This window comes from Pseudopodoces humilis, chromosome 6, assembly GCF_049639895.1.
Source record: "Pseudopodoces humilis isolate 2021_Gansu_Grassland_sample_001 chromosome 6, ASM4963989v1, whole genome shotgun sequence".
Classification (NCBI taxonomy): Eukaryota; Metazoa; Chordata; class Aves; order Passeriformes; family Paridae; genus Pseudopodoces; species Pseudopodoces humilis.
The window spans coordinates 25,769,406-25,793,062 of record NC_142205.1 but is presented as its reverse complement, the minus strand read 5'-3'; the positions used below and the strand labels follow the sequence as shown (position 1 = coordinate 25,793,062).

The window sequence follows — 23,657 nt, the reverse complement described above, 5'->3', positions numbered from 1 at the left end:
CCCAAGTCATTCTGTGATTTTATGACTCACAAATTAGTTTATTACCTCATTGGAAATTAACAGTGCCTATGTATTGCAAGCTAGTTTATTTTCCCTGACTGAGGTGTTTGGATGTCTGGTATCTGTGTCAAGATACCTTACAGTAACTTTAAAACACATTTCTCCCCTCTAATTTTTGAGCTATTTAAACATAATCTCTTGGAGAAATTTGGCAGACTCTGTTACGGAGGCTGGTGGAAAGCCAGCAGTTGATATAGTCTTAGGCTGTGTACTTGGAGCTGTCATTTTGTGTTAATATGGATAGCTAACCTTCAAGTGAAATGGGAGTGGAGAGACTGTAATTAGCATGAGGAAAAAGTGTACACATGTGCCATTACTGTGGAGTAGCAACCATGCCATAAGTTTGCAAATGAATTTCTGATAACTTTTTGGAGAGCTTTAATAGCTACAGTTTGGATATAATTTCCTAGTTGGACACTTTCTTTTTTTCCCTAGGATAATTATGCCAATATAGTTAGAATAGTAAATACACTGGGAGAGGCAACACCATTACTTAAATTAAATTGAGGTGAGCTGTGTTATAGTAAATCACAGAAACCTGGAATGCGAGGTGTCATTCAGAATTCAGCCTGGCAAGGCACAGACAAGTACTTGGCTGCTCTGGGGGCTCAAGCTGAAGAAGCTTGTAAAGTAATGAAGGCAGTTTTGAAAGTCTCTATGAGTTTGCATATACTGTAGAGTTGTCTTAAACCTCCCCAGCTATAAAATTCTTGATGACATGTACCCTGTACATCTTGGACTTGCCAGGAGGAGAGAATTTAGAAACTTAGGTAGAAATAGTTTGGAAATGGTGCTTTTAGCACTCTTAATTTCTCTGATTTTTTTATAGTTCATCAGATTAGCAAGGTAGGGTCTTGGACACTTGTGTGTGTATACATGCATATGTCTCTGCCAGATCACATACGGATTTCCTTATTTTGTTCAAGAGTGAGGAGAACTTATGTAAAATGGTAACAAATATTTTAATGTGCTTAAATGTTAGTGAAAATGATGGAACAGAAATACAATTGGTAGTGGATAACCTCTTTGAATCCCCTTATCTGGTGTTGCTAGAGAAGGTATGTCTTACACAACTGAGGTGCTTTGGCATCATGTTGATTATCCTTGTAAGATGAATTATTTTTTGTGTAAGAGTTTTGCTGAAATACAGTTGTACTAAGAGACCATGATTAACATTTGTCATAGAATGTCAGTTACTAATTCTGCTTTCTTTGCACCTACAGCTATGCACACCTAGACATCTACAGTGGGTTGAACAGCAACTTAAACCGCCAGCACCACAGACTGGAATCTCGCTACAGCAGCAGCTCTGGAGGATCATATGAAGAGGAAAAAAGTAATATTCTTTATTTTAAAATGTTTTTACGAATAGCACACAGAATTTTAACAAGTTAATACTTCTTCTGAAGGTTGTGGAACATAAAGAAATGAGCATTATCAGTGTTTTTTTCATAAACATATTAAAAATCAGAGGTTTTTTTTGATCTTCCTCCATCTTATTACTGCTATTTGAAGCCTAGCATACATTTGACTGCAATAAAATATTCAAGGAAGATAATACGCTTTGTTCTTTTTGTTGTTCTCTGGAATGAGTTGTGAACATTTTCCTAAATGAAATGGTTTTACTCTGTTTCTTTGACAGTTAGTCACAAGAAACAGAGAAGAGCAGGATGAAGATGAGATTTAAAAAAAGGCAATGGAAAAATAATTTTTTTGAAAAAAGGAAATTACAAGTAATTGTTCTTTTAAACGATAGCATTCCTTGGCTTATTTAAAAAAGGGTACTAAACTTTTTGAAGTCATAGCATAGGAAAATATAGCAAGGAAAAAGGTTCTCTTTACATACATCTAATTTCCAATATGGTTTTGAAAAGGTGTTTTGGGTTATTTTTTGTGATCTGTGTTTTGTTTTTTCTGAGAAGCAGAGGTATGGAAAGAGATAAAAATTTCTCCTGAAACTCCATTACAATTTTGGAAAGATTTCCTTAACAGGGGCCCTTTAACTGTGACTACTTTTCTACCAATGCCTAAGACACAAATCACCATGGCAGTGCTAGGGAAAGGCAAACAGGTCATGTAATCAGGCAAAAAGGAGGACAGTGGTCAGTCAGGTAGTAAATTATGTGTTACATTAGTGGGTTTTTTGTGCTTGGTCAGAGCAGTTGTTTGACTGAAACTCTTGTTTCAGCTAACAGGTTGTTAGTAATTTAAATCATTTTGTACTTCACCTTGCATGGGATAATCAGATATATTTCAGTCGTCCCACAGACTTAGATTTCACTCATTTTTTGATTGAGCATTGATTTTACTACCGGTTAAGTTGTTTGGGTATGTTACAGCACACAGTACTACACTGCCTTTTCCTTAATTTTCTTGTGTGACTGAGCAACAAGATGTAAACTTCTGCATTTTGAGCTTTAGATGTCAGTATGGAACTTATCCTATCCGTTTTTGGATTGAAGCAACATTATTGAAGCAACAAGAGTCCATTAGGATCTTCTGATCCTCAATGACTGATTCTTTGCACACTGAAGGTTAAGTGAATATGTGGTTCTTACTGCCTCTGTCAAGGAGGTGAGACCTAATGTCCTCTACAAAGATTGTTGCAAGGGCTGGACATACTAATGCAGAATCTGCTAAACTTTGGGTCAGTAACAGCTTAGTGGCTGGCTTCTGGTCAGCCAGAGTGCTTACTACTGCATGGATAGGCATTATCCAGAATGACAGCTGCAGTGAATTTTGGATTTGTTTGCTGCTTGTGATAGCAACACTGAGTATCCTGAGCTGGATGATATTTTATATGTTCCATCAGTAAGAAGTTTGTCACTTCCATTGGAGAGGGTGATAATGAGCTGATACATGTGTGAACATCTGAAACTTATGCAGCTATACTTCCAAACAAAGCTGGTAGAATCAATGGAACATTGATCTGTTGAGGCAGTTTCCTTGTTTCTAATCTTGTCTGATAGTTCTAAAGTCCAAAACAACTTTTAAACTAGAAAAGTATTTTGGGTGTGTTAACGCAGTATACTCTCATACCAAACTCCTGATGTTTTTCTTGCACTTTAGAAGCTTGCTTAATAAAAAACTAAATGTCTTTCTGTGCTTTCTTGACAAATTTACTGATTTTCTGAGCAGTAACTTTTATCAAGTCAGATTGAGATATGCTGTTGTAAAAGTGGTAATTTCCAAGTTACCCATGAATCAGGCCAGCATTATCTCCCACATAGCACTGGTGGGGTTTTGCTGTGAGACCTATAAAGATGTGTTCTTGAGGAATACTTCCTTAGCCTTTAATGAAATGCTCTTCAAGATGAGTTCCATTAAATCTTAGGACCCAGCCTTAGTTAACTCCCTATCTGGTGCAAGGTTTGAAATTCAAGGAAATTACATCAGATCACTTTGTCTTTTATCATAGTTTTTATGAACTTATTCAATAACATCTTAGTCTGTTATGTGTGTAACTTCTGTAGAATCATACTAGAAGAAGTAACCACTTTATTTCTTTTTAAAAATTGTGCCCAACTACTGCTGTTTACAGCTGGCTCCCCTTCCCCTCTCCTAGATCTCAGCTTTTCAAGAATTTAAAAATATTTCTTCAGAAGACTGTAACATACAGAAATATGCATTGTAATTATATTTATGGTTTAATTTGCTGTTGTGTTAGGTGATTCAATGCCTCTGTATTCCAACTGGCGGTTGAAGGTGATGGAGCACAATCAAGGAGAGCCTCTCCCTTTCCCACCTTCTGGAGGTTGCTGGTCACCACTGGTGGATTACTTGCCTGAAACTTCTCCTCCGGGCATGTCACTTCACAGGTATCTGTTTTGGCAATTGCAGTGGCACTTCATTATGTTTTCATTTGTGTTTCACAAATACAGTAATTTGAAGATAGCAGATTAAAGGACAGTTGATAATGCATTTGTTTTCTGTGGGTTTACTCACAGGTCTAGCAATTTGAGATTACTCAGCCTTTTAATGTGGAGGATTAAAGTGTTTCTGTTTTTATTATGAGCATTCATCTTTTCCCTTATAACACAGCTTTGTGAATGGTTATAGACTGAAGACTACAAGTTAGAAGCATATGAAGCTCTTTGCAGCTCTTCATTAAGTTCCTGTTACATTCTTCTAACATACTATTTTCTTTGTTTTAGATGCAATATAGCAGTGATTCTTTTGACTGATTTGATAGTTGACCACAGTGTAAAGGTGGAATGGGGAGGATACTTGCATCTTTTGCTTCATGCAATTTTTATAGGTAACTAACTTCTTACAGAAATACATACAGTAACCTGAAGGATTCTCAGCTGTTGTTTTTGATATTTAAATTAACTATCGCCATTGTATTGAAATCCCAATAATTGGATAATATTTACAGTATTTTTAAAAATTCACTTGAATAGCTTTCAGCTTAATTAGTGTAATTAAGTTTTTTTTTGGAGTTGTTTCAAGGCACTTTCTTTTGGAGTCACTTTAACCTCTTGTAGAAGGCACACTAAAATTCAGGTTTTTTCCTTTCTGTTTCTAAGGGTAATAATTTTCATACAGAGCACAGATTTAAGTTCTTACTTAAAATTATTCTTAAGATTACTTTGTACTTCAGCCTTGCATGGGATTATCAGATATGTGTTAGTCTGATCAACAGACAGTTTGTTAAACTGTATGCTGTTATTTCTATATTGAAGCACTGAAAAAGTATTGCTTAGAGAATTCTATATCTGTTGTTTGGAAAAGTATTGCAGATCAATTTGAATACAGCTATTTTTTTAAATAATGTAATTCAGCATGCCCTTTGAATGTCAAAAAGCCTTGCTGTTTTCCTTTTGTGTTAGGTTTTGACCACGGTCACCCTGAAGTCTATGAGCATTGTAAACGACTACTTTTGCATCTACTGATAGTGATGGGCTCTGGCAGTAATGTCCAGTCTGTTGCTTCTGTCCTACTCAGAAACAGAGAGTTCAATGAGTCCAGGGTGCTCACTGTCAAGCAAATGACCCATTTAGATTACACTTTCACAGGTATGCTTTTGATTTATTGCATGTTGCTTGTTGAAATGACATGGGAAGTTATTTCTTCTTACAGGCATTATTAAGATTTCTGTTGTTTGTAATATTTTCCTGAGGCCTTGGCATTAAAATGTATTTCTTTGGATTTTAATGAAGTCAAAATGAATAGAGTTCTTATTAGCACTTTGTGCTCAGTCATCAAAGTAGGGAGCACAGTTGATATGATGAATAGTAGAGGAATTCAAAGAGGGAGTTCTGTGTTTTTGGAACTTTAATACAGCAGTTTTTATGATGCCTTTGAAAATAAAAACCAAGAAGATACATTTCTTTCTTGTTTATAGCAAGTTAAAATTTCCATGTTTTTTTCAGCTGTGATTGCATTCTTTATTCGCTGTCAGAATATTTTTGAGATACTAGTTTTTAATATTCACCTTAATTTTGCAATATTGTAGTTATACAGTACACTCTATATTTCTATGCATCCCTTTATGAAGGGAATATTCTGATGGTGAGACTATATTGTAGTTTCTATTGAAATAGTTTGGTTTTTTACCATTTAGTATTTCATGTTATTTCAGTAGGTGGCAGCATATTGCCATACAATTGCTTGTTCTCTTTTGGTCATACCAGCAATGGTTTTATTGCTTAGCAAAAGTAGACATCTGATTTGTGAATTACCTTCCTAATCTTTAAGGGCTTGGATGAAAGTGTCTAAACATGACACAGTAAAACAAAGATGTCTGATAGAAACTAGAATAAGGTCAGCATCAAACATTTCCAGCTGGGTATTAGGATAAGGCGTTTACAGATATCTATGCCTAGATAAGGCATATCTGTGCCTAGATATCTGTGCCATGTGTAAAGCACAAGGTTGTACAAGCTAATTTTAAATTTTATTCGGGCTGGCTAAGCTCAAATACCCGAGTCCAAACTCTGTGGTTCTATAGTGAAAACTTGTGATGTGTTGGTGAATCTTAAGCTTATTTAAATACAAACGTTGTGGTCAAGGGCCCTGCCAGTTTTTCTTGGTAGTTTACTTTCTCTCAGCCCTTCATAGATGGATAGAAGGGCAATGTGAGGAGTCATTTCAGTTGTATTTTATTGCCACGTGGTTCTTTTATATAGAAGAGAAAAATCTCCTTGCCACAAGATTAAACTAACTTCAGAGAAACTTTGTACAGCCACAGGGGCTCTGCTTAGTCCATTCACTAGATAATACTTAATGTTCACTGATTTGAGTACTGTCAGTTACACTGGGACTGGGTTTTAAGAAAAAAAATTATCTGCTTATTAGTAGGAAATAGTCTGTATAATTTTTTTAATTAAATTGAGATGCCTCAGAAGCTGATGAGTTCTCATACTATTAGTACAAAGCCAAGAATAGTACAGGGGTTTTAAAAAGGGATCTTGCTGTTCCTAATTAAAGTTCATATAAGTCATATGAAGAATTTGCATATATGAGACTTGCTGATTTCACTGAAATTATTGTATCCATTAATTTATTCTCTTTTAAGTGCTGTCATTACATTTACTAAGTTATTGATCTTTTTAGAGGGCTATTTTTTCTTTTTATATACTTAATATTAACTGTCAACTTAAAAGTGCATGATCATATTGTTTCAATTTCAGCAGGTGTTCATGATTTTATACCTGACTACCAGCCCTCCCCAATGACAGACTCAGGGCTTAGTTCAAGTTCTACCTCTTCTAGCATCAGTTTAGGAAATACAAGTTCTGCCATTTCTCAACTGCACACCACAATCCTCAATGAGGTTGACATTTCAGTAGAGCAGGATGAAAAAGTGAAAACTCTTATAGAATTTATTACCTCAAGGTAAGATTTCAGTTTTTATATTTATCAAGACATATTTTGTGGAAAAATGGCAAACCTCTTACTATTTAGCATCATGTAGTCTAATTCTCTGTTTTATCACCAGTAAGTGTTTTTACATGATACATATACAAAAAGCTCTAACTTTCCAACACTTTCAGAGAATTTTGACCACCCTTTCAAATCCTGACTGTTTAAAAGTATTTTGCTATGTTTTATTCTGTATTAGGGCAGGAATACATTGAGATGATTAGGGAGCTGCAAGATTTGTGTGTGGTTGAGGGCTTACCTAGTGGTAGAGAGCTGACTATTCAAAAATGAGGGATTTGTTGCAAAGGACATTGATAAAATCATCCACATTTTTGCATTTTTTTGTATGATAGTTTATATTAAGCTTTCAAGGTGGTGTAAATCTGAAATTCTACCTGTTTCTCCATGCTTTCAATACTTTTGCTTTACCTCATCCTAAATTTATAATGGTGTTGTTTATCAGTGGAAAGGAATTGGGAAGATAGGAGTTAGGAAGTGCATAATGGTGGTAGTTGTACTGGTTCTTTTTTAGAGAACTATTATACCAAAACTATACCAGAGAACATCTCTTCCATCTTCTTACCTAGTTATTTCAGTTGGAGCTGATACATTGCTTTTCACTTTGGCTTAACTTCTTCCATATTTTATAATATTGGTCAGTTGTCAAAATTCTTTCCAATTCGCGACTGCACTTTCTAGATGGTTTCTTTTATGTGGTACATAGTAGATTCTTTTGCAATTAACCTTATTGTTTGAGTTTAATTTAAATAATATTAAGGAGAAAGGCTGTTTTACATTCTGTTTACTCTAGTTTTATATTTTTTAGGAAAAGAGGCCCACTTTGGAATCATGAAGATGTTTCGGCCAAGAACCCTAATATAAAGAGTGCTGAACAGTTAACTGTGTTTTTAAAGCATGTGGTATCTATATTTAAACAGTCTAGCTCAGGTATGTTAGAAAACAGACAATACATGGTCAAATGTGCAAGACTGCAAACTAAATAAATGCTTTTTAATACTTGTAAACACATAGGTTACTTATAAAATCACTCTAGATAATTACTGCTTCTAAATAAGAGTTTTCTTGTATGTTGCACAATTCAGTTCATGTTTGTTATGACAGATTTAAATATAATCTTATAATTTCTTGTGAACACTTAATATTCAAATCATAAATGTTTTGTTATCTGCAAGACTCTCTAGCATTAAAAATTTGGAATACGTGTTTGTATTCCTGTAAAGATTTTTGAGACTAATACCTCTTGAGAGAAATATAGAGGATGTGAGAATATTTTAAATTTAGGAATGACTTTGGCAATTTATTCTTCAGTAAATTCAAGTGGATTTTTTTTATAAAGCCGTGTTGCTAGAATATTTATTTGCCTTATTAGGAGGATATCAATTGGAACATCGTCTCAGTGAAGTTGCTTTGCAAACTGCGCTTTCGTGTTCCTCTCGCCATTATGCTGGGAGGTCCTTTCAGATTTTCAGGGCTCTGAAGCAGCCTCTCACTCCATCTACACTTTCTGATGTTCTCTCCAGACTAGTAGAAACTGTTGGAGATGCAGGAGAAGAAGCTCAGGTATTTGAAATTTTGCCCCCATTTAATTAGAAAGCTAAGTCTGCCTAAATGATGTGCATGCATTAGTTCAATGACAGCAAAATTTGAAAGCTTTGTTTTATTCAGTTGCATTTTATTTTTAAGTATTTCAAATATCAACACAGTTTTAATCATGATACTTCCTGAATTTCACCTAATCAACTGAGGAAAAGTTGTACACATTTTTTTCTAGGAGCGATACGCTCCTTCAGAGAGTTTGATAAATATCGCTCCTTCAGAGAGTTTGATAAATCTGTTTCCCATAGACACCACTTCTTTCATTGTTAGAGAATACTGAGATCAGCCATATAAGAAATGATTTGTTTTCTTTTGTTAAGAACTTTACCTGATAAGGTGTTAACAAACATTCAACTTAGTGTCATTGTACATCTTAAAGAGTGTATCTAATCTTTTCATATTGTAAAATGAGTCTGAATTACTTCATCCTTCAGTCCATCCTTAAAAACAATACAGACCAGAATTAATTCAGTAAATGCTTATAAATAAATTGAAGTTTTTCCTTGTCTTAAAGCTTTACTGCTAACTTGAGCTGTCTCATGAGGATTGTGTTCTAAGTGAAGCATGAAATAATTTAGTTACTGATACTGATTTTATATTTTTATATTGCTACTCAGTAGATTTTCTGTGATCTTCCTTGTGCATATTGCATATTTTATAATGGCCTGTGGCTTTCCCCAGGGTTTCGTCATAGAGCTGCTTTTGACTTTAGAATCTGCTATTGATACATTGGCTGAAACCATGAAGCATTATGATCTGCTTTCTGCCCTTTCTCAGTGAGTTCTTTTATTATTCAGTCTTCATTATGCATTTTTGTACATTTGAGTTATTAAAAATCTGTATTATAAACGTAATGAAGTAATTTCTTGTCATCTTTGCAGAATAATTATATCCATATAAGCAAAATTGCTTGCTGTGCTATGTTTTTATCATTCTGCCTCAAGCAAAACTTGTAAGAATCTAGATTTCCTGAAAAGGATATCTTATTGCCTTTCTGATTTACCCTCTTGGGTTCAATTTAATTTTGTAAAATGGTGTTCAAGGAGTTCCTTATAGCTCAGTTCTGAAATATTGCCAGTTATTCTTAAACTTCTTGAATTTAAAGGCTCTGCTAATGTTGGTCTGTCTTAGGCCTCAGGTTTGTTGTCGGTATGTAAGAAGTGTTACTGAACAGTCTGAGTCATTTACGTGTCTCATTACAGTTTGAATGTTTACCTTGATGACTTTTTATCAAACTGAAAAAAATCCCCAAATGTACAGACATTTGTTTGACTTCCTCACAAAGTTTTTGAAAATGCTGAGATTTCTAGGAATACATTCAATTTCTCAGCATCAGAATAGGAAGGTGTTGGATTTCCTAGGTCAGATACTTCAGACAAATACATGGTAATAATTGTATCAATTCATTAATTTCTCTACTTTTATTACATCTTTAAATAAGTTGGGATGCTATCACACATAATCTTTTACAGGCTATGGGCTAATTTTTCTGATTTTGCTGTAATTCTTATGGTATTCTGGGATTTCTCTAACAAATAGATTTGGTAGAAAAGATTACAGGATTCTGCAGTTTTGTCCTTATGCCCTAAGGATATTTTAATAATAGATACATAAATCCTGTATTTACATGTATTATAATACTCTTAGGGTGATGAGCCAGACTGTTCACTGCATGTGTATGTGATTAGTGTGACATCTTTTTTCTTTATTCCCGTTTTCTAAACTATGTTATTAAAGGATTTTGCATGTAACAATATGTAATACTGCTTTTTATTTTAGAACCTCATACCATGAATCTGTAATGGGAAACAAGTATGCAGCTAATAGAAAAAGCACTGGACAGATAAATCTAAGCACAAGCCCCATTAATAGTGGCAGTTGTTTGGGATACTACAGCAACACAAGGAGTAATTCCTTGAGACTGAATTTAATCAGTGAGCGGAGAGGCGACCGGCGACGGAGCAACACACTGGATATAATGGATGGAAGGATAAATCATGGTGGAAGTTTGGCAAGGACTAGAAGCCTTTCCTCCCTTAGAGAGGGAGGGATGTATGATGTGCAGCCCACTACTGACCCTGTCAACTTGATGGCCACCATATTCTGGATTGCAGCTTCGTTGCTGGAGTCAGATTATGAGTATGAATACCTTCTGGCTCTCAAACTACTCAACAAGCTTCTTATTCACATGCCTCTGGATAAATCAGAGAGTCGGGAAAAGATAGAAAAGGTGCAGAATAAACTGAAATGGAATAACTTCCCAGGCCTTCAGCAGCTTTTTCTGAAAGGCTTTACTTCAGCCTCTACACAAGAAATGACAGTTCATCTCCTCAGTAAACTCATCACAATTTCCCGGCATGCTTTGGTGGATCCTTCTCAGTTAGCAGGTATCTTTGGTAAACATGTGATAAAAACAGACTACTGTTTGCAAGGAACTTTTAAGAGCTGTGTATTTTTTTTCCTTGATCTTGTGCTAACCAGCTCAATTAGCATTGTTTACACATTTTTAGAAGCAATGTGATGTAGTGCCTAAAACTATCCAGTTTCATGGATAAGTTTTGCTTAATTTTTCCAGTGATGATTTTACTTTCATCATGCATTTTTATACCTAACACAAACATATTTATATACATTGTTCATGAATACATACTTATGTATGTTTAGGTAAATGTATGTGTATATATAAGTTATACATCTGTGTGAAAGTATGTGACATGCTGTAATAGTTTTAAATACAGGCTAATTCCACATTAAATTAAGTCATATGAAAATCCTTAAGGGCTCATATAACACTGTTTATGTATGTGTTTAGGATTTCCCCTAAACATCTTGTGCCTGCTTCCTCATCTGATACAACATTTTGATAACCCAACTCAGTTTTGTAAAGAAACAGCTGACAGGATAGCAAAGGTATGTAATTTGTTGCTTGGAGAAGTATGCGGGAGGATATATATACCAGCCTTGTTTCTGTATTTTTTTGGGGGTCCCTAATATAATACTCCTATGTGATTCTAATAGTAATACGCACATAACTGTAAGAGGTCATATTTTAAATATATGATTCAATCTAATTTATACAGCTAGACTTTGTAGGGACAAAACCCTGACTCTGTCTGTCAATGAAAAAATACATTTAGTTTATTCTGTAAAATTTAGATGTCAAGAACAAATTTTCTTACTAATGATATCAATTACTTTTTCTTACTTGTCTGATTTTTCTATTTGTAATTTTGAATGTCAACCCAATCACATTTTAAGCATGCTTCCTAATTTTCTTAGGAGAAGGAAGTGATTCTTACTGGTCGACAGGGAAGAAAAGGTTGCATGTTTTTTCTATTACCTGTACACAGTGAAATACACCTTGAAATATTTCTGAACTGTAGTGGCTGTTAAAGCAGTATGTGGTGCACACCAACTGTTGTCAGCCAGGATGGGTTTGCACTGGCCTGACAAAGTCTTTCTTTTAAGGAAGAATGTGGAAAGGGGAATAGGAAAGAGCTGTCTGTCACAGGAGATGTAGTCATACACCTCTGTCTGCCCAGGCTGTGACACGTGAACCACTAAGCTGTGCACAGGCTGACTCAAACAGTATGTGTCTGATGCAAGTGCAGAAAGTACTGCTGCCCTTAAATTCTTGTATTACTCGAGAGAGGGATATTGGTTGATCACACCAAATGTATGATGAGTAGATAAACTTGGGACATGGATGCCACAGTACCAAAATTAACAGAAACTGTAGGTCATGCTTGTGTGATTGGTTTGATTTCACTTACTAGAAAATACCTGAAGTGAAATCTTGGAGGGAAATCTGGGAGAAGTGCATAATGACTCATGAATGCTTGGATTAAAAATATATATGAAATACTTTCAATATAATTAAATATTATATTAAATTAATATAATTAAATATGGTTTTGCTTTTCAGGTTTGTGCAGAGGAGAAGTCACCAACTCTTGCCAATCTGGCTCATATGATGAGTTTATACAGTACACACAGTTATTCCAGAGACTGTTCTAACTGGATTAATGTAGTGTGTAGATACTTGCATGACTCTTTCTCAGATGCCACATTTAACCTCATAACTTATCTTGCAGAGGTAAATTTTTACTAGAAGTATCTCATGTTGACAATTCATTGCCATTTCCTGATTTCTCATGATTCTGAATATCAAGGGGAATAAAGGATATTTTCTCTAACAGGAAAATATTACTAAAATGTTCTAGAATGTAGAAAAGGGATGACTGTTGCCATTTTGGAGTGCAGTAATTTATATATTTGCAATATAACTTGAAATGATAATCCCTTTAATGAAAGACCTCCTTTTGTGAGAGTGGTATTTAGCAGTAGATGTTTATATCTCTACTACTTTAATATATACTGTTTTGGCTTTAGCAAAATAAGCTTAATGCAAATTTTCAGACCTTCTTTAGTCAGGTACAAGTTTTTATCACAACTTTAAAAATTAATTGCAAAGTTTAGTTGTAAGTATAGCATAATGTAGAAAAAGATCATTTAAGTTATAGAAATCAGTATATTATTCTGCCGGCCATTCACAGAGGAAAGCTGTTAGGTACTTTGTATGAAAAGCTTGTAGAGCTTGTCCTCGAAGTATTGCTTCAGTCTGATGGAGACATTTTAAAAAATTTGTTCGTTCTTCCAAATGACTTTATGTGTACCTATTTTGTTGTAAAACTGCACTTACCAATCTTCTTTAAATCTTGTTTTTCATACAGTTTTAAGACTTTGAATTAGTATGAACTCTTTGATTTAGTGAAAAGTGTTTTACTATTAGGTGCTTTCCATCTGTGTTAAAAATATGTCAAAATTCAGGGGAAAAAACAAAATAGGACAAAACCCATTGTGCTGTTGCATTGCTGTTTTTTAGTAGTAAAGCAAGAGTTTGAAAAATGGGAAGTGGTACATTTATGTTTCTTGAACAGAAAAATAAATGTGTGTAGAAGTTAGCTGCATTTTAATGTATGCTTTCACTTTTTGCTGCGATTAAAGGCCCTAATTAAATTTTGTATTTTAAAAATGTTTTTTTAGCTGTTAGAGAAAGGCTTATCCAGTATGCAACAGTCATTGCTGCAGATCATTTACAGTCTTCTGAGTCATATTGACCTATCCACAGCTCCAGTGAAGCAGTTTAATTTGGAAATCATAAAAGTTATTGGTAAATATGTTCAGGTAGGTACTCTGAAGAGCTGTAAAAACCTGTCTGCTCATTATCAAAATATTATCAAAATTACACTTGAATTTTGGGGGGAATTTATTTCAGATATAAAAATAGTTGTTTGTAGTCAGATTCCGTAGGGGTTTTTTTTCCTGTGTACTTAATTCACTAGATGTTTGTGTATTTGTCCAATGTGATTTGCATTTGGTGGAACGAGTTACCTGGGTGAATGTGCATCTATTTACAGATGTAGGCAACTCATTGTATGCAGTTAAAGATGATCCTTCAACTATTAAAATTCAAGGAAATGTTTACTGCTAAGCTGCACAAATGTTTTACTTATGTGTATATGTTTTAAAAAGAAAATTTTACAGTTAAATGAATATATAAACCACTCTCAGTGACATATCCGTGAGGAACTTTAAGGTACGCCTTAACAAAATTGCGTACATTTTTTATTAAAGAAAGTTCCCAAAAATGAACCACTGTGTTTTGCCCAAGGTAATTTAAGCCTTTGTACTTGAAACACAAATTTACTGAAAATCTATTTCACAGAAGAAAGTCTAGCATCTTACTGAATGATTTTTTGAAAATGCCTGGAGCTTAAAACCATTTCAGTGCACAACATTCTCTTATTTTCTCTCTGAATTCCATTATTGCCAAATGTATTTCAGTCAAATGGTTTAATCATAATTAAACCAGGAAAAGTAATGTTCCCTGGATGTTTTGTTATTGATGGATATATTGTTTAGATATTGTGCTCATGTCAGAGTGCATTAGGCAAAATGGAATGATTAGCATTAGCTATAGTTCTTATGGCCTGGCAGCTTCTTGCTTTCACCTCTAACCTTTCCTCTGAGCTTTCTATGCAAGCCCACACTATCATGGAATGTAATCTTAATTAAATGTAAGCTATCAAAATATAGTACTAGCTAAAAAATATTCCAGAGAAGTCTTAACATATTTTTGATAAAGTATGTTACTATAAATGACAAAAGAAAAGATCATAAATTATCATGTCTTGTTTAAATGTACTTATACTCAGCTTTGGGTTTTTCAGTCCTCTGCAATTACAGTGGCTGTAAATAAATTAAAGTTGCTGTACGATAGTTCCAGTTTGAGACTCCCTTTTTTATGCTTCTGATGCACAGAAATTGAGGAGACTATTGAAGACTTATTATCTGAAAAGAAGCATAAAGCATATACTACTTAGAGAATTGAAAGGAGTGTTTACTTTTTTTAATGCAGTAAAAAAATAGTTTGGCAAACATGGCAAATTTAAAAAAAAAAAACCAGTCATCATGCTGATTTCAAAAATTGGAAGATTTAAGTTTCAGGCAGAATGCTTGCATTTCCAGGAGTGTAAATCTTAACCTTTGCACAAAGCTGCTTTTATTTTATGTCTCTTCTTCTCATTCTCTCCGCAGTGTGTGTAATTGAAACCACTGAATTATTTACAGTGTCTTAATCATCTTTTCAAGGGAAGTCCACCTAACTCAGGCTCTGCTTCTTACATTCTCACACTTTTATCATAGCTTTTCTTAAGCACTGCATTGGTTTGATATTGTATTTCAAGCAAGGAATAGTTTTGCATGTTTCAAATTCCGTTTATTCTCCTTGTAACTGTAAATTAATTAAAGATGGCAAGAGGTGGAATAGTTGGTTTGAATACTGTCATTTATTGTAGGTAAGTGATAGTTAAATACTCTGTTTCTGTCTCCTGAGTCACAAAGAACAGATGCTTCAGACAGTGGTAAAAAAAAAATATGTAACTACAGGGATGGTGGGACATGGACTGTGGTCTGGTTGTGGCTGGCCCAGTGATCTGGAGCTGCTGAGCCTGCTTGGGTGGATCTGACCACGCACTATGAGATGGCCTGATACCTTGCCACTGCTTTCCTGGCACTTCAGAGTCTGAAGTTTGCCACCTTTCCCTTCAGCCATGTGTAATATATCAGAGATTTAGGGCTGGGGATTCTTAAAAAATACCACTGTACATAAAAATTGATGTCTTGGTTGAAGGGATTGTTGTATGATTTGTGTATGTTCTCTTCAGAGTCCATATTGGAAGGAAGCCCTTAATATTTTGAAACTGGTGGTGTCTCGGTCAGCAAGCCTTGTTGTGCCTAATGATATTCCAAAGTCTTATGGAGGTGACATAGGTTCTCCGGAAATCTCTTTCACGAAAATTTTTAATAATGTCTCCAAGGAGCTTCCTGGGAAGACCTTAGATTTTCATTTTGATATATCAGAGGTAATTATTATATTTAGATAACAGTACACTTATGACTTGCTGTTACAAACTCAGGTGTTGTTTTCTGTTAGCTTTCTACATCTATATGTTTTTAAATAAGTACAATTTTTAAGAACAGCAGAGATTGAAGTTTTATGTACTTGTAAATAAGAGTCATGCTGGAAGGTAAATTTCAAATTATTTTATGATGTTTGTTTGCCCTTACTCCCTTTTGATAGTCTGGAGAGTTAATTTCTAAAAGTCAGTAAGATTTTTCTCAAGGGTATCCCAGCTGTGTCAGAGAGCAGACAATGCAGCTGGCTGCTGCTTGCAGCTGAACATACTGGACTTTCAACAAATGAAGGACTGTGCATTCAAGGGCTGAGAGGATTAAAACCCTGTACTGCAGTTTTGGCGTGGCTTTGGAAGGGGGAGGAAATTCAGAGGAGAGGACAGGATACAAAATGTAGGAAATTCAATGTAAGAGGGATACAATTGGAGAAAAACCTCCTGTGGTTAAAAATCTCACCTCTACCAGCAATAATACTCAACCTACATCTGAAAAGGGGAGCATGGCCGAGTGACTGCAGTGTAATGTAGAGATGTGAAAATTGTAGAAGCTTTAGAAGTGATGGGAAGTAAGAGCTCCTGGTTAAAGCTAACCCTAGATAATGATTGGATATATATGTCTTAGGAACATTACTTAAATTGGTAAGTACATTAACTACTGAAGTTTCAGGGCATGAAGATAATTGAGAGATTCCCATGGAGTTTTTTGGATTAGCATTTGCTGTCAAAAGAGTTGATTTTGATCATTGTTTTTTCAGAAGTATGTGTGTGTTTATGAAGTTGCTGGTCTGTGAAAAGAGCTTGTTCATGTCAGGGAATGAGTCTACAGAGAAGCTTTGCATCTTTTAAACTTAGAACACGGTTTTAAAGTGTGTTTAAAAATATAATTGGATTGTCAGCATAAAATGTGCATAATTCAGAGCCACACAAGTGGGCAGAATGGCAGCTTGCTGCATAGGGTACAAGTATTCAGCTTTGTATTTCCCAGTGTACCAAGGCTCAGTGGATTAGACTTGGGCTTTACAGAATGCTTGCAAACAGACAAACCCTCCTACATTCCACATAATGCCAAAGTCAAATACGTAGTCTCTACTAACATAGATTTGAATTTTAAGGAAGTGTTTGTTATTTTTGCTAGACACCAATTATTGGGAATAAATATGGTGATCAGCACAGCGCAGCTGGTAGAAATGGGAAGCCAAAAGTCATTGCTGTGACCCGGAGCACTTCTTCAACTTCATCAGGCTCCAATTCAAATGCACTGGTTCCTGTCAGCTGGAAGAGACCGCAGCCATCTCAGGTGCCTCAAACACTTCATACATATATTAGAGACAGTGTTTATGAGTTTATTAAAAAAAAAATGTATTGAAGTGTTTTTTGAAGTCTGTCTTAGCAAAAGAGTAAATTAATAAACTAAAGGCTGATACTGGTGAAAAGTAAAAAATTTAAGACTCTTTAGAGGATGTCAGTGTGCAATATGACTAGTTGAAAATGCAAATGTTTTATATTTTTACCTGGACCTCCAACAGCTGCCGTTCTATGTGATTTTCTTTGATATATTTTTCAGAGAAGGACTAGGGAGAAGTTAATGAATGTGCTTTCTCTGTGTGGTCCAGATTCTGGTCTTCCCAAGAATCCTTCGGTAAGTGATGGTGGTTTGTTTTGGTTTTTGAACTCAACTAGCAGAATGCTATTGCACTTTTAGGTGTTGCTGAAGTTATGAACAGTGGATTTCAACAAGCTAGTTTTGGTCCAGCAGTTCACAAATCCAATTGAAGGATTAAAAAGAAGAATCAGAAGTAATGGATTGCTATTATTCCTCAAGGATTCCAGTGGGCATGGTTGTCTTGGCTAGAAAAGAGAATTGAATTAGAATTGAATCAGCCGTGTTCTGACTAAATCTCTATCTAGTCCATTACAGATGCTTTTGAGAGAAGGGGTAGTAGTAGCTGAGGACTGCAAGGGTGCTGATGCTATATTGAAAATATCATAGAATCCATGGAAAATAACCAGTGGATCATATACCATGAAACAGGGTTATTCATAGGAACAATAGTCTTAACTGTTGAGTAAAAATTGGTTGAAGGTTTTACTTCTGTATAAAGAGCCCTACTGGCATACTGTGCTTGATGGTGGTGATGACATTGACAGCTTTTAAAATAAAGTGGTTATTTTACCACTTTATTTAGATGATAACCAAGGTTATGATACCTTGGTTATCATCTAGAACATATTTTTTTATTGTGGTATAGAAGTTCTTACCTGGGGAAAATGTTGGTGGGAGAAGGATCTTGAAACTAGTGGAAGAAGCTAAAATAAATAAAAATAGGTGCCTGAAAGCTGAAACGAGAGATAAAAAAACAGTGCATGGAAATAAACAGAATATTGTCATTTGTGAAGGTTGTAAATGCCACAGTAGCCCAGTATTGGATCCCTTTTAAAGGTGTACAGTCCTTCCACAGAAATTTGTAAGTGAAAACAATATGGTCTGTGTCATGTGGATGGTTATTATGATGGATTTTTCTGTTCTTAAATTTGACTGATGTGGTTATGAAAATTAAGTTTGGGTGCTATATTTTTCTCTCTATTTATACCTTTGTACTTCTTAATTACATTAACGACAGAATCATACCACTAATTTAAAGATGTAGTTTAAAATCCAAATAGTCTTGAAACAACGTGCTGTCAAGTATTAGGGGTAGTCACACTGGCTGCCACTAATTCCATTATATGGCAGGAAGAAGGAAAGCTGACTTTTGGAATTACAGAAATTGGAAGTTCTTCTGTTTTTATCCATATCTGCAGGTTGTGTTTTCTTCTAATGAAGACTTGGAAGTTGGAGATCAGCAAACTAGTCTAATTTCAGCAACAGAAGAAGTGATTCAAGAGGAGGAAGTGGCTGTAGAAGACAATACCAGTGAACAACAGTTTGGAGTTTTTAAAGACTTTGACTTTTTAGATGTTGAATTGGAAGATGCGGAGGTGAGACCTTGGGGTTTCTTCTGTGTATTTCCATTTGAAAGCATTTTAAAAATAAGGTTGTGCTGGTGCAATTCTAAGGAATTGGCAGCCCTACTAGCTAATCCAATTCAGAAGAATTTGTGACATGATGGAGCTTAGATAGAGAAACACGGATCAAAAACTTTGCTGGGTTAAGTTGTTGCAAGTTGTTGGCTGGCTTTCGGGGGAGAGCTGAGGTGTTTTTGGAGGGATTTAAGTGACTCTATCTGAAAGTGAAGTGATATGACAGTGTAAGCCAATGTCAGCATGAACACCTGGGTACCATGCAGGAGAAAACTTAATTATGGAACAGTGTGTTAAGGAAATGGCATAATCATTGTTTCTGATATGCTTCTGGATTTTGAGAACTTGATGAAAAGCTTTCAAAGTAACAAACTATACACTATCTCATTATATACAATTGACTTGCGTTCTATAATTGCTTGCTTTGACTTTTACATTATATCTGGTATATTGTAGTTCTTCTTATAGTTCCTCTACTTCTCCTTCTGTCAAAAACAGGGGAGGTAAAACAAAATCAAGTATTGAGAAATAATGAAGATTCTGTTAACAATTGTTACTTGTTTCAGATCAATAAAAGGCTTCAGATCAGAATTTGCTGAAGCTTAAAAGTATGACTGTAAAAGGACTGGGAAGGAAAAAGTCAAATGTTTTGTAGTTTCTTACAGTGGTTTTATTACAGTCTGTGCAAAATATTGAATTAATAATGGACATCCTTGCTGGTCATGAGTCCACATATATCTACCTATCTAAACACTGATTGTTCTTCTCTTAATTTATCTAGACATCTTTATGGGGTTTCCCCCCTAATTCTTTAGTTTTATCTCACTTTCCTCCTGCTTCCTGTGTATTGCTTCACTTCAGCCAGTATTTGCACCTTCTAGGAAAAGTACAGGCTCATTACAGTCTATATTGCATAGATGTAACCACACACTATTCAGACACTATTTCCTATATTGAATACAAGTAGTCAGACAGTTCAGAATCAAGGCTCAGTAATATTAAAATACTATTTTAATGCTAAGACAGAACTTTGCAGATAGGATGGCAAAGGTTTAAAACTTTGCCAAATTAAGTTAACCTATATTATATAACCAATATTCTGTGCTATTTAAGTAGCAGATTATAATTAAGAAAAGACAGTTTCTTTTTTATTACTTGCCTGAATGCAATGTGCAGTGCTGTACTAGAGAAAAAAAAATAAGACCACAGATAGTAGAGATAGGTTACATATAAATTTGTGCATATGGTGTAAGAGCTCTGGCTTGTTTTTTCACCAAAAATACAGAATGTTCTTTATTGCTAATAATTAAATGTCAACAGTATGAACCGGGGATTTTAGGATTAACATCTGAGTAATATCCAGATTAAATTTAAGTGCTTCAGCCCACAGTAGGAGTACTTTCTTGTATTTGAAATTATTTTGCTTTGCCATAACTTTCCATCCTCTTGAGGAAAAGAAATCACTAAGAGAGAAAGAGATTAGAGAACATTTAGTTTGCATATTTAATGAGTCATGGTGATTTAATAAGTCGCCACAAGAGATAACTCTGTTGAGGCAGTTTTGGAGCCATGTTTCAGGCTAGTTATGGTGTTCTAGTAACTGTAGACCAGTGACGTGAACTTCACCAGGTTTTCCATATTGCTTAGCTGAATTGTTGAAGGTTGATGAAGTGGTTGAGAAAATCAAAGATCATTATTGTACTTGTGAATTAAAATAACAGTGTTTTTAAGATATGGATGTCACTTAGTATGATGGATATTTGAAACCCAAATGTCTCAGCTTAAAAATGCACAAAGAGAATGGATCCAGCTATTGGTATTCAGGGTGCACTTCACAAAACTGACACAAAGTAGCTGGTAAAACAGTTAGTGTTAACATCATATTTTCTACACCCTGTATATAATTATTGTTGATAGTGTTTTGTCAGTTGGATGTGGTCAGTATAGATTCATGTGTGTTAATTAAAGAACTTCATCAGTGTTTGTTGGAACAGTTGCTTTACATGTTACGCTAGAGAAAATGTATCATGAGCATGCTGATTTTAGTGTTTTGTCGTCAGTTTGTTGTTTTTTTTTTTTAATCTCATTAGTAAGAGACATTATTTTAAATACTAGCTTTTTGACTAAAGCTTTTTTCCAGAGCTTGAATCAGTCTTTTACTGTTGGCAAATCCTATGTAATAAAACATTTTTCCCTGGTTCTAGAGTATCTTTAAGTGTTTGTCCTCGTTCTTTCTAATTATATGTGTTTTCCTTTTTGCTAACCAGGAGCTGCAGGTAAGTTGCAGCCTGGTGCCCTGGCTTGTTCATCTGTTGTTGTCTGTGATGTGTTTGTACTTTCTAGTCAGATTATAAAAACAATACTGATATAGTTCTAGATTACATACTGAGTTACTTTCCAAGAAGATATTCAAAAGATTTCTACTTCCTTTGCCGTATATTTTATTTACAAGCATTTAACAAGGTACTTAAGATTTTAATAAAACTAAAGGGCTGATTGAAACTCTGTTCATGACACATTTAGTACTCATGTTTTCTCTGTCTCATTTGTCTATTAACTGAATTGTGTTGAAACTCGTACATACCATATGTGTGCAAACATTTTTTTTACAGGGTGAAAGCATGGACAACTTCAACTGGGGCGTTCGCAGGCGCTCTCTTGACAGCATTGACAAAGGAGACACCCCATCCCTTCAGGAGTGTCAGTACTCTGGCAGCACACCCAGCTTGAACTTGACCAACCAGGAGGATACTGATGAGTCTTCAGAAGAAGAAGCAGCACTGACTGCAAGTCAGATACTGTCTCGTTCACAGATGGTAGGTTATTTTTCTGTGGAAGAAATCTGAGAACTTAAGCTTTCCCTAGCACATTTAATGGATAAGTGTGGCTCACACTTTCGACCTAAGTGACATAGTAAGGAACTAAGTTAATGTGGCTAAGCTTCTTTTTCATAACAGCATCAATGAAGGATAAAAGTTACATTACCACATTGGTGCTACATAATTTATAATTTATAACGTTAGATTTATAATTTTAGTACAATATTAATTTTTTTAGTGTCTTTACACTCACGAATTCTGGTAAATATAAGCACAGAATTGCATCTATTATATATAAAGAGAGTGTCTTTGTGGATTTCTAGATCAAAAAAACACCCCAAATGCTGAATAAGATCAAGAGTATTAAGTGGTCATATCAGGGTCTAAGTTGTGTTTAAGCACAGAAATTGCTAATTTAATTATGGATTTTGAAGCCTGTGTACATATAACTTAGGAAAATCAAGAATGCTGGCCACTCACAAGTCTCTCTGCATTATATAAATTAAATTAAGAAAAAGTTTACTTGATGGCAAGCAGCTTGATGCATATGTTGGTTTTCAGACTTTAGGCAAAGCTTGTATTAATGTCGTTCCAAACAAAATGTTCTGCTTTTCAATGGTTTCAGTCCAGCTAAAAGAACTTCTAAAAAAAGAAAGAAAATAATTCTCCTTAAAGGAAAAACTTCTCTTCATAGTGAAATGTTGCAGAAATGCATGTGATGCTTGTAATAGTTCCAGTGTAAGGCTGTGAAATTCATAATATGTGAATAAATTCAAACAGCTAACAATACTGAAAAAGCCTATTTCAAAACTAATGCATTCTTTACCTGCAGTTTGTGCTTCCTTTGAAGAATTTTATTTCTTTCTTTTCTGTCTTAGTTAATCAGTGATTCTGCTATAGATGAAACAGTGTCAGATCATGCTGGTTTATCACTTCAGTCTCAAGATTCCACTAGCAGTGTGGGAACAGAAGAGGTGCTTCAAATCAGAACTGAGACCCCAAGTTTGGAGGCTTCTTCTCTAGATAACTCTAGCAACCAGCTGCCTGAGGTGGGGAGAAATGTGGGCTGGTGCATGGCTGATTTGGGCTCCTTCTAGTTTTAGTAGCAACTTTGGCTTTCTTTTCAACTGAATTTTCATCTGTTACAATGATTAGCTGTTTTGCTTTTAATATTTCTAACCTGTTGTGTGTTCTTACAAAATGTTCCCTCAGTATGGAGACTACATGGGTGGACTGAGGGAGCTTACCACAGGTTAAAAATATTCTTGAAGGGCTGATCGTGGTCATTTCATGGTGCAGAATGAAACAGGCTAATATTCAAAATGCTTTTACTTGATATGGTTGAAATCTTTCTTGAGCCACATTTTCTTTCAAATACCTTTTTATTTCCCTCCCCCTGTCTCCCCCTTTTTGTTTTTTGCTTTGGGTTGTGATTGGTGCTATAAGGGAATAAAACCTCAGGCCAGCTGTGTTAGCAGTTGGTTCCATTAAATAATCCTTTAGAAAGGACTACAGATGCTAGTGGTATACTTTTTTGGAAAGGCCTATGTGGACTGAGACAGATTTCAAGCTAATGGCCGCCTGCAAACCTGTGAGTACTTCAGTTTATTGTGTTTTCAAACATTTGAATAGTTTGAATAGTTTAAAATTTAAAAAGACACCCCTAATTTAAAACAAACTCTCATATGCTACCATTTTTCTGGTTTAGGTGGACTTCTTATCTCTTAATTTAAAATTATTTATGCTATTGGCAATCTTATTTTTATTTGGATAATGTCAGCTCATCCCATCTTTA

General features: G+C 35.0%; 1 protein-coding gene across 9 annotated transcripts in view; it reads left to right on the top strand.

The window, feature by feature from the left end:
* FRYL (FRY like transcription coactivator) overlaps nucleotides 1-23,657 on the top strand; it is a 162,078-nt gene that overhangs the window by 115,191 nt on the left and 23,230 nt on the right. For 7 of the 9 annotated variants that reach the window (XM_014261370.2, XM_014261363.2, XM_014261355.2 and 4 more), the window contains 18 exons: nucleotides 1,284-1,396; nucleotides 3,728-3,878; nucleotides 4,215-4,318; nucleotides 4,893-5,078; nucleotides 6,696-6,900; nucleotides 7,754-7,875; nucleotides 8,318-8,508; nucleotides 9,226-9,320; nucleotides 10,324-10,931; nucleotides 11,357-11,454; nucleotides 12,470-12,640; nucleotides 13,591-13,731; nucleotides 15,774-15,971; nucleotides 17,158-17,319; nucleotides 17,587-17,661; nucleotides 18,825-19,001; nucleotides 21,656-21,859; nucleotides 22,741-22,911. In XM_014261370.2, coding sequence (XP_014116845.1) covers nucleotides 1,284-1,396; nucleotides 3,728-3,878; nucleotides 4,215-4,318; nucleotides 4,893-5,078; nucleotides 6,696-6,900; nucleotides 7,754-7,875; nucleotides 8,318-8,508; nucleotides 9,226-9,320; nucleotides 10,324-10,931; nucleotides 11,357-11,454; nucleotides 12,470-12,640; nucleotides 13,591-13,731; nucleotides 15,774-15,971; nucleotides 17,158-17,319; nucleotides 17,587-17,661; nucleotides 18,825-19,001; nucleotides 21,656-21,859; nucleotides 22,741-22,911 — 3,172 coding nt within the window. The remainder of the gene's footprint in view (nucleotides 1-1,283; nucleotides 1,397-3,727; nucleotides 3,879-4,214; nucleotides 4,319-4,892; nucleotides 5,079-6,695; nucleotides 6,901-7,753; nucleotides 7,876-8,317; nucleotides 8,509-9,225; nucleotides 9,321-10,323; nucleotides 10,932-11,356; nucleotides 11,455-12,469; nucleotides 12,641-13,590; nucleotides 13,732-15,773; nucleotides 15,972-17,157; nucleotides 17,320-17,586; nucleotides 17,662-18,824; nucleotides 19,002-21,655; nucleotides 21,860-22,740; nucleotides 22,912-23,657) is intronic. The other 2 variants (XM_088057017.1, XM_088057016.1) reach the window with 1 other exon arrangement.